The following is a 16,172-nucleotide window of genomic DNA, read 5'->3' as shown; positions in this document are numbered from 1 at the left end:
TTTTAGTTTAGCGTGGAAGCAGGCCCTTCAACCCACCGATTCCATGCTGACCAATGATCACCCATGCACCAGTTCTATCCTACGCACGGGACAATTTATAGAAGACAATTAAGCTACAAAGCTGTACATTTTTGGGATGTGGGAGGAAACCAGAGCACTTGATAAAAACCGATGCGGTCACAGGGAGAACATACAAACTCCACACAGACTGGATAAAAACCCAGGTCTCTGGAGCTGTAAGAAATCAACCCTATCGTTGTGCTACTGTGTTTCATTTCTACTACAAACACTTTTATTACTTTGGCTGACTCCACTAACCTTCATAGCTTTGTCCAAGTCAATTGCTGTAAATGTGCCTCTATGCACCCACAAGTTACTCAGTTCAGAATTTCACAAGCTACTCACTCAAAGTGTTATCTTTCTCTACATCAATTTTTCTACATTCCAATCAATTGTATTTTATTGATGTAATACATTGTTCAAATTTAAGGGTTTTCACACAAAAAACACCCATCCTACTACAAGACAAAGCTCAACAATAACAACTTAAGCGACATTTATGGTCTTCCACAAGCTTTTTTTTAAATTTATTTTTTATAAACATTAAAGGAGGGACACTGGTTTCAAAGAAACTCAGTCAATACATAATTATGCTTGATCACACCACAGCATTATTAAGAGTCACCATCTTTCATCACCTCATCTACATAATTACCATGATATGTCAGTTCCTTTTATGGAACTTACTCTGGCACACAAATACAAAGTATGATCTTTGGAGGTTGCATATAGCCCCATGTAGGTCAGGAGGGTAAAAGAACGCAACGAAAGAAGAGAAAACATAACTGTGCCGTTGAACATGCCTGTTCATTAAGATCACGGCTCATCAGATTGATTCCACAGACCTCAGTCACTCCAGTCCCCAAATCTATCACTCAGTCATAGCCCTCGCTAGGCACGTTTGAGTGAGTATATTTGTGCTTTATTATTACATCAAGTAAATACCTGCGAGGCAGCAAATCACAAGACTAAATGGAGTACGAGTTGGAGCATCTCTACATAACATGCTAAGTGTCATTGTACATTTGTATTCTCCTTGTTAACAGCAAATATTGTACCAGTTCATGGTCAACCCAAGGAAAAGATAATAAAAGCAACTGTCAAGTAATGGTAATCTCTGGACTAGCAAATTAACTCTAGGATTAATAACCCTAAGAAATTACTCCTCAGCGTTCTAATTCTGATCTCAGGAAAATCCTCGACTCCGAAGCCTTTATCTTTCAATGAGACGAGTTCTCATTTCTGAGAATTCATTCTTCTAAATGCCACATAATATAGACCAACCCATTTAACATCCCCCCCCCCCCCCAATCACTGACTAGTTTCAATGACTTGTATTATTATTTCTTTGTTTTAATCTTCTAATTTTACAATGAACTATTTTCTATTTTTACATTCAACTCAGCAAAATGGATGGCATATATCCTCAGAGCCTTCACTCAACATTTTTCCATCACCTTATGGATTCTGTATTATTTCCTCGATTTACTTTCCAACCTATTTTGTGCCATCAACAAATAGATTATGATATATTGGACCATATCATCCAAGTCATCTATAGATGGACAGTGAATATCTCAGCAGTGATCATAGGGACATCCTAATAGCTGTAACCTCAACGGGTTACAGGGAACCAATTATCTATCTATGCTAACACAACAATGAGCAGTTACCAAATTACATCCACACGTTCCCTTTTACTGATCCTGCGCAAAAGTGCTGATAAACGAGTTAAATATATTTTCTCTTCCATAAGATGTAACTGCACCTAATCATATGAAGACTTTCTAACCATCCTGTTTCTGCTTTCGCAATTCTAACAATATTGCAAATTATTGTAGTGGCTAACCATAGTGGTCTATGGTTTCCTAATATATTTTGCTCTTCTTTATTGAATAGTGGTGTCGAATTTACCCCCCCCACCCCCACCCAATATTTCAGGTAAATACAAAAAATGGAAAATGTGTGATGTGGGAGACAACCATTCAACACATTAGGGCCGGCACCTTAGGGCCGCTGAATCAAAAGGTCCAATGACCCAGGTTCGATCCTGATCTTCGGTGATGTGCATTGAGTTTGCACATTCTCCTTGTTACCGCGTGCGCTTCCTCCAGGTGCTCCGATTTCCCCCCACATCCCCAAAAGGGTGGGGGTTGGTAAGTTAATTGGCTGCTGTAAAATGTCCATTGTCTGTGAGAGTGTGGTTGGATCGGGGGAAATTGATAACCATCTGGAGAGAATAAAGTTGGAATAATATAAATTGGCAGGTTGATGGCCAGCCTGGACCTGGTAGGCCAAAAGGCCTTATTTCCATACTGCATCTCTCCATCTATCTATATTGTTTCTATCCAGTTCTGTAGCTTTACAGGTCAAGACCCAAAGTTACAAACAAGTATCATGATTTTAGGTAGAGTTGCAGAATGCCACCACTTTAACTGAAAAGGGTTTTTTCCATGCCCCCAGTTCCAATCAAAAGGAGCTGGGGGCATGAAGTTCAATGAGTGCACTGTCAGATTTTATTAAAGGCCATTTTTATACATTTTGGTTTCACCATGTAGAAATTACAGCTGTGTTTATATATATTGTCCCCCCATTTCAGGGCACCATAATGCTTGGGACACATGGCTTCACGGGTGTTTGTAATTGCTCAGGTGTGTTTATTTGCCACCTTCATGCAGGTATAAGAGGGCTCTCAGCACCTAGTCTTTCCATCACCTTTGGAAACTTTTATTGCTGTTTATGAACATGAGGACCAAAGTTGTGCCAAAAGTCAAAGAAGCCATTATGAGAGAGAAACAAGAATAAAAATTGTTAGTCATCAGCCAAACATTAGACATACCAAAATCAACTGTTTGGCACATCAGGAAGAAGAAAGAGAGGACTGGTGTGCTTACTAATCACAAAGGCACGGGCAGGCCAAGGAAGACCGCCACAGCTGATGACAGAAGAATTCTTTCTATAATAAAGAAAAAAAAAACAAACACCAGTCCGACAGATCAGAAACACTCTTCGGGAGTCAGGTGCGGATTTGTCAATGACCACTGTCCGCAGAAGACTTCATGAACAGAAATACAGAAGCTGCACTGCAAGATGCAAACCACTGCTTAGCTGGAAAAATAGGATGGCCAGGTTACAGTTTGCCAAGAAGTACTTAAAAGAGCAACCACAGTTCTGGAAAAAGGTCTTGTGGATTGATGAGACAAATATTAACTTATATCAGAGTGATGGCAAGAGCAAAGTACAGAGTAGAGAAAGAACTGCCCAAGATCCAAAGCATACCACCTCATCTGTGGAAAAAGTTGGTTGGGGTGTTATGGCCTGGGCATGCATGGTGGCTGAAGGTACTGGCTCACTTATCTTCATTGATGATACAACTGCTGATAGTAGTAGCATAATGAATTCTGAAGTGTATAGACAAATCCTACCTGCTCAAGTTCAAACAAATGCCACAAAACTCACTGGCCGGCAGTTCATTCTACACCAAGACAATGATCCCAAACATACTGCTAAAGCAACGAAGGAGTTTTTCAAAGCTAAAAAATGGTCAATTCTTGGGTGGCCAAGTCAATCACGCGATCTGAACCCTATTGAACATGCCTTTTATATGCTGAAGAGAAAACTGAAGGGGACTAGCCCCCAAAACAAGCATAAGCTAAAGATGGCTGCAATACAGGCCTGGCAGAGAATTACCAGAGAAGACGCCCAGCAACTAGTGATGTCCATGAATCGCAGATTTCAAGCAGTCAATATATGCAAAGGATATGTAACCAAATATTAAACACGACTTTCATTTACATGATATTCCTGTGTCCCAAACATTATGGTGCCCTGAAATGGGGGCGACTATGTATAAACACTGCTGTAATTTCTACATGGTGAAACCAAAATGTTTATAAATGCCCTGTATTAAAATATGACAATGTGCACTTTAACCACATGTTACTTTTTCTATTACAAATCTCAAATTGTGCAGTACAGAAGCAAATAAATAAATGATGGGTCTTTGTCCCAATCATTATGGAGGGCACTCTATGAAGTTGCAAATTTAATCATGTTAAATAAATGTAAGAGTTTCCAGAACATATTGGTTACAATTTTGTTTTAAATGGTACTCACCAAAAGGCATGCTGAACAAAACAGATTTTCAACACTAGCTATTTGCGACTGTTTTCCGTCACCAATTCAGCTTTGGGCTACCTACTGAAAGCAAAGCTGTACTTGGATAGCAATGTACAAACTTACTTTGCACAGGAAGCTTTAACATGCCAGCAAGATATGTAGCCACAGAAGTATATTGTCCAAGATCAATGTTTCCCTGAATGATAACTCTTAAATGCAATTTTGCCAGCATGTCAGTGACTTGGGAACTATGAGATGCTACCCACCCACATACTTCCCTCCATCCCCAGATCCGTATGAAGGGTTGTTAATTTCATCCGAGTAAAAAAAAAAGAGAACTTAGCAATAATTACTGGGACTTAAGGGTCTTCATGTTTGCACGTTGTGATCATACACAAGTGCAGTTGATCATTTATCCAAAGGGCAATTAAAAAAATAAAAAAAGTTAAAGTTAACAATGATTTCCTATGCTAATTTGATCAATCTGCACAGATGCATTATTACTGATGCATCATCAATAGAATGCATCAGTAATAAAATGTGTCAAACAAGAAATGCAGAACAAAATAACATCAGGATTCCATCACCGTGGCAAGCTTTGTAGTTTATATTTGATGCTCAAGGGTTATTTTTCTGAAATGCAACTTGTTTCTCTCTGCACTGATGCTGTCTAACCTATTCAGTACTTTTTTTTTTGTCGAGTACAGTGCTTTTATTTCATGTAGTTTACTTTTTATGTACTCATCAGTAACAATTGAACTAATGCATTTATAAAGGAGTTTTTTTAATCCATAGGTTCAGCAAGTTCACCCCATAAGCAACAATCATATTAAGCAACAACTCCAGAGAGAATACTTGGACTGACCCATGAGATTATTCAGTGCCAAAATTGGCACAAGCAAACCTAGATCGAGATATCAATACGTCACTATGTGCTCACCATCAAGACTCATATGAACGATTGTCAATTTCCATGAAACACTATGACAGTAAAGAACAAAGGCCGTGTGGAACAAATATCAAGAAAGTTTCTTCACTGGACATATCCCTTTTCATAAACAAAATAACAAGCACACACTTAAAATAATTTGCATCATACATTCAGGAGAATAATTTCTGATCCTTCCAATATTACATGTGTACGTTCACCATCCTAATTAAACAGAGACACAAGAAAAGTGCAGATTGTGATAAAAATAAAGGGCAAGAAAAACTTAGCAGGTGAGATGGTATCTGTGGAGGGAAATGGACAGAATACATTTTAAGTCAGGACCGTTCGTCAGACTCCTTGTTAAATGCTGTGTCCCACAAAATCAATCGGCTATCTTTGCTTTTATATTAATTAACTGCAGAGATGACAAAGTACAAACAGCATCACAAAATGGTTTATCACCTTAGCTGCAATTCTTTTAACTGCTACTGAATTACATCAAATAAAGTGTTAAAACAAAAATGTGGTTTTGCAGCAGCCTACACTAAAACATTTTCCTGAAAATTAATGCTTTTCACTAATCCATAACCAGGCATTTCCTGGTATACTAATCCAAACTATCACCCAAAAATGATGTTAAATGTAAGGCCAAGATACATTTTCCTCATATTTAAATGTAATCAATATAGTAAGTGTCTTTATTACCAGCATACTCCATTACCTATTTTCAATAATCCTTTTCTTCCCCTCACAATTACATTTTTATTGAAACATTTAATCTGAATAGTTTTAATCTGAATAAGTTTGTAAGTTACCAATTGATTTTAAACAACAAAATTTAGGCATAAATAAAAATGTTAAATACTAATAATTAATTCAAGTATGGACCATGGGGCATCGCAGTGGAAAGTACCAGATTACTGCTTAATAGACAAATTCCTTAACTATCGAGGTGCCTTAAGCTTCTTCCTTCCCACTTATTTCCTGCAAACTCTCCCAATACAAGATCTATGAAACTCAGCTGTCAAAAATACTGCTCAATCTAAGAATACGTAGAGCTATTTTCACAGTAACGTGTTTATGTATTAAAATAGAACACAACTTAGAACTTCCCGGTATTGCATAAAGACGCGGCCCACCTTCAAAGCGGATGAATTAACTTGCATGTTTCCTTAAAATAAATTACGTTGCATCACACAATATTCTACGTTAAAAACACGCACACAATTGCTTGATGAAGAGAAGAGTAATCATTCCCCAACCGTATTCAGGAGTAGAGGGGGAATAGTAATCCCTCCTCTCTCACCTACTCAACAATCACATCAGAACAATTGCAACTGTCTCTCTCCATTAAAATGGGGAACGGACGGGCCTTTCCCGGTGCCAGCCCTCTCTCAGGCTGGTTGGACGCCGGTTGTCTTTCTGATCACCGGTAGTGCCAAGTGCTGGCGCGGCCTGGCGGCGCCGCTGAAGCCTCCGGGTAGAAATAACCGGGTGCCAGACTCCAAGCAACTCTCTCACCCTGCTCCTCTCACAGTCTCCCCGACTCACCGTTTCCAACCGCTTAAATGGTTTCTTCCTTCCGTGTCCTTGTCCTGATGCTGACGGAAAGTATCTTCAAGGCCAGTTCTCTCCACTCTTCTATTGCAGGGGATATTATATATAATTATATCTCCGTTTCCCCCTCTCTCTCTTTACAGCGCTGTTCCAATTTACACGCTAACCACCATTTTTCTCCCCCCCCCCCCCAGGAATCCTTCACTGAGTCTGCGCACAAACGCGGCCACGCATGCGCCCACTACAGCACCTGCAACCGTTACCCTTCTCCTTCGGCCTCCGGCCACCGTGCACTGCCTGCCGGGAGTTGTAGTCCTTCGACCTTCACTTCAAGTCTGTTCCGGTGTGTCGCATACACTTCCCATACGCCTTTTGGGGACAGCCCCCTTTGAGAGAGAGAGATTTGACATTTGACATCAAAGATCATGATCTTTGTTTGACATTACTCTGGGAACCCGAGAATAAGATGAAAGTGATGGATTTCAGCAGTCCACATTAGTTAAAGTGTAGAAGTGGAAACAATAATGGTATTCAATAATAAAAAGCAGATAAATCCTCTGGACCTGCAGGAGGCATGAAGAGATGCTATCAGATGGCAGAGGTTCATAAGGGAATTCGAAAATATCCTGGATTCTGGATTTTTTTTAAATCTGCAATCTGTAATCTTCTGCCTGTCATTTCTTTCACGAACTATTGAAATGAAATCAGAGGAACAATCCCAGTTGTATGTGCAGAACGGGATAGAAAAGCAGCAGCGAAAGATGAAGATGGAGTGCCAACCAAGTGAAGGTGAAAAACAGAACATGCATCCCCAACAGCTTAAGCAACTTGCAAGAGGCAATCACAGAACCAATGGATCAGATAAAAGCTCTTCAGTTCGGCCGCATCAAGTTGTGATGGGTGGTGGATGATTAAACAGTTAACTGGATCCATGCTCGGATGGTTGGGTACAGCATGTGAGAGTGGAAGAAAAGAATGAGTATTTGCAACCATCTCAGCCAGATGTGTCAAGTGGATGAACCATTTTGGTGTCCATCCAAAATTCTCACCATCACAAAGCTAATTCATCCATTGAGTTTCCATGTGATATAAAGAAAATTAACATGATATAAAGAAATGGATGAGAGCACTGCGGAGAGCAATGGCTGTGAAGCCAAACAATATCCCAGCAGTAGGACTGGAGACATGTGTTCCAGAATTAGCTGTTTATTTAGCCAAGCCATTCCGGAAGGCATTCTCTCACATCTCACCAAAATAATGGAAAATTGCTCACTTGATTGGCACACTGTCAACAAATATTCATCCGTTGCAGTAATGGTGGACAGTGGCTATAGTGTGTACGTCCTATCCACAAAATGCACTCACTTACCAAGATTTGGACACAGTTCATTGCAAATGCACGATTTGTATTACCAAAAGAAGAAAAGGGCAACAGTTACTCAGGGATGCCACCCTTGCACTTGTCACTTGGTATCAGTGTTTCTTTATTATGAAAATCTTTTCTTTGCATGCTATCTAGTAAATCAATTTATACAATACCTGAGTGCAAGCCATACACGTACTACAGGTCTAAATCCTGGAACTTTCCACCCAATCGCACAAAGCACAAAAAGGCAGCAGAGGTTAAAAAAAGCACAGATTATTAATTTAGTTTATTATTATTACTATTGTCACAGCTTTTTGTTGCATGCTATCCAGTCAGTGAAAAGACTACAAAAGATTACAATCAATGTACAGATATAGGATAAAAGGTATAATGTTTAGTGCATGATAAAGTCCAGTAAAGTCTAATTAAAGATAGTTCAAAGACTCATATGAGGTCGATGGGAGGTCAGGACCGCTCTCTTGTTGGTGAGAGGATGGTTCAGTTGCCGGATAACAGCTGGGAAGAAACTGGAAGTTGCTTTTTTAAACTTCTGTACCTCTTGCCTGATGGGAGAGGTGAGAAGAGGGAGTGACTGGGGTGAGACTGTTCCTTGATTATGCCAGTGGCCTTGCTGAGGCAGCATGAGGTGTAGATGGTGTCAATGGAAGGGAGATTGATTTGGTTTGGGTTGTCCACAACTCTGCAATTTCTTGCAGTCTTAAATGAAGCTGTTCCCAAACCATGTTGTGATGCATCCTGATAAAATGCTTTCTACACACATCTATAGAAATTAGTGAGGGTTGTTGGGGACATACCGTACCTCCTAATACTTTTATGGAAGTAGATGTGTTGGTGTGCTTTCTTGGCCATTGCTTTGATGGGGCTGGTCCTGGACAATTAGCTGGTGTTATTTCATTCTTAAGAATTTGAAGAATCAATGTATGTACAGCTGACTGTACTGCTTCGCTTCCTGAAGTCGATCACAATCCTGTAAAGTAGAGTAAGTAAATTATGCTGCGTGCATTGGGGCCACATTTGGAGTAGTTTGTGCAGATTTGGCTTTTAAACCTGAGTGGTACAGAGGAGATTCACCAGTTCAATTCCTGGGAAAAGTGTGATGTAATGTGTGGGTAAGATTGTCCTGCAGTCATTGGATTTAGATGACTTTGGGGCAATCACATTGAAACATATCAGGGTGGTAAATGAAATGCTGCTTTGTTTGGGAGATTTGGAACTGCAGGTATAGGCTTGGCATAAGAATGGGATCAGAAATGCATTTCGTTGTCTCTGTACTGTACACTGACAATGACAATTAAAATTGAATCTGAATCTGAATCTGAGACACAATATTTCAATTATTCACTGATTGTGCTGTGAATATACAGCCATGCACACATTTGAAGTTGCAGTGGACAGAATTTTGGCCAGGCAAGGATGGGAAAATTAGCCATGCGGCTGATCAGGGTCGAGATGCCATCTGGATTACCCTTCTTCGATTCAAATAGCTAGCTCGTATTTATTTCTTATGTACTTGATCTTCGTAAATACTAACTCTTATTCAAATGTTCTTTGATATTCAACACATATTGTTTTAAACCCGAAGAGTGTAACATTTGTAAAGTTGCTGCTTCATAGAATGAGGGACATTGGAGAGAAGGTGTGAACCAAAGATCATAGGGCTCCGCTCTATGATCTTTGGTGTGAACCACACACACACACAAGGCATGCTGGAGAATGTAGTGTTTGTGGATGGTCTGAGTAACATCCGATTCCGGGCGCCAAGCACGCTGGAGTTCAGATCGGGGGTCACGCGTTTGTTGGCTGGTTTTAACCCACCCAATTCGTTCGGTCAACGGCTGGTCGGTTAAACCCTGGTAGTCACGGAGAGAGGGGTCAGCGTCGGGGTCCGGGTGTTGCCTGGTCGCACCGTACAGGGGCCGGTGGACGCAGTGGCTGCGCCGCGCCGGGTGTTTTCTATTCCGGTTCGGTTCCAAGATGGCTGCCTCGACCATGGCGGTAAATTCAGGTCAGTGATGGCGGGCGGTTCAATTAACAGAGACATAGGCACTGGTCAAGCCTGTCTGCACTCCAGAATATACCATATTCACCGTCATTTTAAATGGCTGCAGTTGTCAGACAGTCAACCCCGTCCACGTGAATTCCCGCGACCACAAGCTCCGGCTCACCGACACCAGGGAATCTTCAGTTGCACAGCGGGGATGGGATGGAGAGTGCAGGTCGGGGGAAGGAGGAGAGTGAAGAGAGAAAGTGTGATGGGGGAGGAGAGAAAATGTGACGGGGAAGAAAGCGTGACATGGAAGAGAGAACGCGTGACAACTTGACGAGGGGAGAAAGCATGTCAAGGAAGAGAGAAAGTGTGACAGGGAGGGGAGACAGTGTGACGGAGAAGGGAGCGGGATGGGGGTGTTGACCGGGAGGCGAATGTGGGGTGACATTGGAGAAGAAGGGGACACGGGGCAGTGACGGGGTGGACGGGGGGGGGGGGGGGGGGGAGTGAGAAAATGATGTGGTAGGGAGCTGAAATGTAGTCGCAAAGATAATGCTTCGGGGAGAAGAGTGCTCATAATGGCCCCAAATCTGAGGAAGGACATTATTGTCATAGAGGGAGTGCAGAGACGGTTCACCAGACTGATTCCTGGGATGTCATGACTGTCTTATGAAGAAAGACTGGGTAGACTTGGTTTATACTCTCTAGAATTTAGAAGATTGAGAGGGGATCTTATAGAAACTTACAAAATTCTTAAGGGGTTGGACAGGCTAGATGCAGGAAGATTGTTCCCGATGTTGGGGAAGTCCAGGACAAGAGGTCACAGCTTAAGGATAAGGGGGAAATCCTTTAAAACCGAGATGAGAAGAACTTTTTTCACGCAGAGAGTGGTGAATCTCTGGAACTCTCTGCCACAGAGGGTAGTTGAGGCCAGTTCTGTACTGTACACTGACAATGACAATAAATTGAATCATTTCATTGGCTATATTTAAGAGGGAGTTAGATGTGGCCCTTGTGGCTAAGGGGATCAGGGGGTATGGAGAGAAGGCAGGTACGGGATACTGAGTTGGATGATCAGCCATGATCATATTGAATGGCGGTGCAGGCTCGAAGGGCCGAATGGCCTACTATTGCACCTAATTTCTTTGTTTCTATGATGATGGGATGAGGGATATGATGTGGGGAAGGTGGAGGCACAAGATCGGATGAAGGTGGGAGAGAAGGGTTAGGAAGGGCATTGCATGAGGTGCCGGGGGAAATGGGTGGAAGTGTGAGGTAGTTAGAATAGGATGAGGAGAATTGTGCAAGAATGGGGGGGGACTAAGGTGGGTGTGGGCAATAGGATGGGGATGCATGGATGGTTGGAAATAACGAATGATGATAGGAGAGCGGGAAGCTACGTAGACATGGATATGAGGAACAATTGTAGGGGAGGTGGAAAAGCAATGGAAGGGTGTTTGAGGGTTCTGGGGGGACAAGGATGGGTAAACCAGAAGGATGGCAGGGGAAAGATGGAGGAGGTAGGTTACAGTAGAGGTGGGACCACATCACGAGTTGAGGAGTGCCAGTAGCTGTGTTGTGCCACAGGGTTGGAGAGGAATTTGTTGAGAGAAAGAAATGTTGAGCGAAGATAGGGACCCCTATGGTGATGGGGAAATAAGATAAGAGGAGGTCTGTTGCCGCAGTTCCAGGTGGGGGTGCTGTCGAGAGATACGGGTATGAATAGACAAAGAAGTTGTTAATGTGGGGATGTAAGGGAGGGGGCGAGGTTGGTGGTAGTAGGAGAGGCAGAGGAGGAGGGAAGAAAATGAGAGGTTAAAATAATTGTGGTGAAAAGAGATGGGGAGAAATTGATGTGAGGTGTGTAGGAGGGAATGTTGCTCGGGAGCAGAATGCGGATAGTTAGAACATGGATAGTGGCGTTTCGGTTGGGATCCATCTTCAGGCTGATTGTGGTGATATGGGGTGGGAATTGGAGTAAACTGGAAAATTAGGTAAATGATACGTGGGTAGAGGTGAGAGGAGGGGCTTGTTAGGCATATCATTGGACAAAGGGATGAAAGGAGAATAAATGTGAGCTAAGAATAGATGAGGCGTTAATTGTGAAGCCAGAGGAAGGAATATGGTGGAGGTGGAACATAAGAAAATGGTGCAAGTCAGTAGGGCACTGGGAAGGAATATAAATAAAAAAGCGGTGTTGTTTGAAGGTTAGTTACCTAAAATTTGATCGTTCAATATTCATTTTGGTTAGGTTGTAAGCTACCTGAGCCAAAATATGAGATGGTGTTCCTCCACTTTGTGTGTGGCTTCACTCTGGCAATAAAGGAGGACCAGGACAGAAAGGTCACAAAAGGACGGGGAGTTAAAATGGTTAGCAACCAGGAGATTCAGCAGGCATTGGCTGGTCAGCATGGTTTTGCACATGGGAAATTTTAGTTTTCTGAAGTGGTGTTCAAAAAGATTGATAAGGGCAGTGTGGTGGACCATTAGGACTTTAACTAGGCTTTTGACAAGGTACAACATTATAGTCTGATTCTGGTAGGTTAGATCACATGGGATCCAAATTCATGTAAAATTGGCTTGCAGGTGGAGGAATGGAGTCCTGTAATGTGGTATGCTACAGAGTTCAGTGCTGGGCCCAATGTTTTTTTTTTTATGTTTATCATTTGAATTTGAGTGCAGGTGACGTGGTTTGTACGTTTGCAGATGACACTAAAATTGGTGGTATAGTGGCAGTGAAGAAAGTTAAATAAAACAGAAAAGACAAATGGAGTTTAATTCAGATAAATGTGAGGTACTGCATTTTGGTTGGATGAATGATGGCATAACTTCCACAGTGAATGACGGGGCCCATGGCAGCCCCTCCAACAGTCTGTTTTTTTTTTTTGTCTTTTGTTGTTATTTTTAGTGTGTTTAAAATATTTGTGTACATGTTCTCTGGTTTGTTTTATGTGGGGGGGGGGGGGGGGGGGGGACCGGGGGAAACATTTTTTCACTCTCTTACCTTGCCGGAGATGCAATTGTTTTCGGATCGCATCTCTGGTTGCTCTGCGGCCTAACATCGTGGAGCTGGAGGCCTTTTCGGACTGACTTTGAGCCCCACCGTGGGGCGTGGATTAACATCGGAGCCGATCCCTTGCCGATCACTCCAACCGCGGCCTGCGGACTTTACCATTGAGAGCTTGTAGTTTCGGGAGAGGCCGTTGATGTTGGGAGCTCCAACGATGCAGAAGGTTTGACTAGCCCCGACCTGGGGTCACATCGCCCGGCGCGGGGAGATGACATCCCCCCCAATGTAGGAGCTGATCGCCCCAACGAGGAGGCCCAAATGCCACCGGCTATGGGAGTCAAGATCGCCCCGTCTACGGAAGGCTTGAGGCCCCCGACCGCGGGAGAACAAAGAAAGGAAAATATTGAACTTTTTTCTGCCTTCCATCACAGCGAGGAATGTGGAGGAGTCACTGTGGTGGATGTTTATGTTAAAATGTATTTTGTGTGTCCCGTTGCTTTTTATTTGTATGACTGACTTGGCAAACAAAATTCCTCGTAAGCTGCATAACATACTTGGCTAATAAAGTATTATTGTATTATATTGTATTATAAAATTGACTGAGGATGCAGATATATAGTTGTGAAAGTTGCCATACAGGGAGATGACGAAGGCGTTTGCCTTCATCAATCGGGGTACGAGTACAGGAATTGGATCATCATGTTTCAGATGTTAGCAAAGCCACATTTGGAGTGCTGCCTACAGTTCTGATTACCTTAATATAGGAAGAATGACATTTGAGGCTGAGGACTGACCTTGTAGAAATTAATAGATGCATGATGGTCATATATAAGGTGAATTTCTACAGATCTTTCCCTGATGTATGAGAGTCCAAAACTAGAGGGCTAGTTTAAGGTGAGAGGAGTAAGATTTAGAAGGAAACTAAAGGGACGACTATTTCACTCGGGGTGGTGGGTATATGGGATGAGCTGCCAGGAAAGATGTTAGAGATGGGTACAACATTTGGACAGGTACATGACAAGGAAACGTTTTGAGGGATAAGGACCAGGTGTAGACTAGCTCAGTTACAGAACTTGGTTGGCATAAACAAGTTATGCTAAAGGATTTGTTGCTGCGCTATGTAGAGGAAGACTCAGGTGAGATAGAATGCATTTGAGGATGAAAGTAAAAAAAAATAGGGGCGGTGTCTGTAAAAAGGAGGGATTGTGGCGGGTGGCTGAAAAGGTTATGAGAAATGACAGTGGTAAGGAGGTCGATGACATTAATGCAACTTTTAATTAAATAAATCATGTTAAAACAATGCAATTGAATTTCACCAGCACCTGCAATGTCATAAATTAATACATTTCTCCCCAGAATAAATTCGATAGACCTATGACTGTGTGATTTAAAAACACCAGCTACTCACTATCTAAATATATGTGCCTTGAATAAATGTACTCACAATTTGGAGACAACAGGAAGAGCAACAGATTTGTTTTCTTGCAATTCCTATGTAGTAACTCATCTGCTATGGACATTGCTGATGCATACAAGCTAACAGAATAAAACGTAGACACAAAAAGCTGGAGTAACTCAGCGGGTCAGTCAGCAGCTCTGGAAAAAAGGAATAGGTGATGTTTCGGGTCGAGACCCTTCAGACAAAGGGTTGAAAGAGGAAAACGTGGTATGCACAAAGATCAGGTGGCAATTTCCCAATTCTGCTGAATAAAGTATATTAAAACTCAATTAAAACTTTGCTCCACTCAGTGACCTGGGCTTGATTTGTGGTGTGAGTGATGTATATTCTGGTGTTATGTTCAGATGGGCATAGTGAACTTGGGGTTATAGAGGGGTGTTTTTGCCCTTCATTTTTATAAAAACAACTGGTTCAATAGACAAATATGTGCAGATAGACAATTCCAGGTTGTGGAAAATGCTCTTTTGTTTGCAGCCCCAATTCCTTTCACTTTAATGAACACACAACCCATGCAGCTTATTTTTAAGTAAAAAAACTAATTTTAGCATGTTCACATTTTATGTAATTTCTGGGGGGAAAAATTCCCAAAGTAACTTCTGTGGTCTACTGTACTGATATCTATTCTTTTATGTTTTGCAGCTGCCAGTTTATGGGGGCCATACAAAGATATCTGGCAGACAGTGGAGAGCGTGATCTGGAAGCATCAACCAGAAGCCGTTCACCTTTTGGATCTCACACTCAAAAAGCATAAACCAGATTTCATCTCCCTTTACAAGAATCCTGTGAGTTCTTCTGGCTTCACTAATTAAATTATTTCAGCCCATGAAGATGCACTAATCAACAGTTGATGCAGTATTGGCCACAGAAAGGAAGTTTGAATCCTGAGGGTCTGGTCTCAAATGACACTGTCTATTCAATGAAACTAAGCAGTAAGAAATAAAATATCCCATATATTTCCCTTATGAAGATGGGGAAAGTGTGGAATACAAGAATAAGTCATCAACAAAATACCTTTGTCACCAAGAAATAGACGTCTATTAAAATTATATTATTTAAAAGCCTTCTGAAGCGAAGCTTGTTGTCTAGTTTGATGTCAGCTTGGTTCTGTGCTGAGAGCACACATGTTGAGCTTTAAATGCTGCCCTTCCAGTTCTGTATGCCTCACCATCATATCCAGATGAACTTATTTTAGTATTATTAAACTATAGTTTACTCAGTTCTGTTAAGTTAATAACAATGCCTGCTGACAATGTTCACTCAGATTGGTTTTTAATGGAAAATAAATCCTCAAGCGTCACTGGAGAGAAGTAAAAAGAGATGTAATTAAAAGGAACTGCAAATGCTGGTTTATACCAAAGATAGACATAAGATGCTGGAGTGACTCAGCAGGTCAGGCAGCACTTCTGAAGAAAATGGATTGTTGATGTTTAGGGACCTTTCTTTAGACTGATTGTTGGGGGGGGTGCGTAACACTGGAAGTAAGAAGAGACATCAGGGCCAAAACAATCAGGGCTGGTAACAGATAACCTCAGGCAGGGACGTTCCCTGATAGGTCAAATGTTGGCTGCGGATGGTGTGATCCGATGATGGATACATCTTTGCGAACGGTGGAACAGGTTAACAGACTTTTTGTGGGGGAAGGAGGGAAAGGCGAGAGAAGGG

The 16,172-nt window shown here is 41.9% G+C and overlaps 2 protein-coding genes across 8 annotated transcripts in view; one reads left to right on the top strand and one right to left on the bottom strand.

The window, feature by feature from the left end:
- Positions 1 to 6,867, bottom strand: part of cnot4b (CCR4-NOT transcription complex, subunit 4b) — a 120,864-nt gene extending 113,997 nt beyond the window's left edge. For 4 of the 7 annotated variants that reach the window (XM_055650364.1, XM_055650369.1, XM_055650366.1 and 1 more), the window contains exon 1: positions 6,662 to 6,866. The gene's annotated coding sequence lies outside the window, so the exon portion shown is untranslated. Of the gene's footprint in view, positions 1 to 6,661 lie in introns of all 7 variants that reach the window. The other 3 variants (XM_055650370.1, XM_055650371.1, XM_055650365.1) reach the window with 2 other exon arrangements.
- A 2,540-nt stretch (positions 6,868 to 9,407) lies between these two features.
- Positions 9,408 to 16,172, top strand: part of nup205 (nucleoporin 205) — a 76,478-nt gene continuing 69,713 nt past the window's right edge. The window contains exons 1-2 of the mRNA XM_055650363.1: positions 9,408 to 10,059; positions 15,150 to 15,292. Of these exons, the coding sequence (XP_055506338.1) occupies positions 10,029 to 10,059; positions 15,150 to 15,292 (174 nt within the window). The 5' untranslated portion in view covers positions 9,408 to 10,028. The remainder of the gene's footprint in view (positions 10,060 to 15,149; positions 15,293 to 16,172) is intronic.

The sequence above is a fragment of the Leucoraja erinacea genome, chromosome 19 (assembly GCF_028641065.1).
Source record: "Leucoraja erinacea ecotype New England chromosome 19, Leri_hhj_1, whole genome shotgun sequence".
Taxonomy (NCBI): domain Eukaryota; kingdom Metazoa; phylum Chordata; class Chondrichthyes; order Rajiformes; family Rajidae; genus Leucoraja; species Leucoraja erinaceus.
This window is presented reverse-complemented; position numbering and strand designations above follow the sequence as displayed.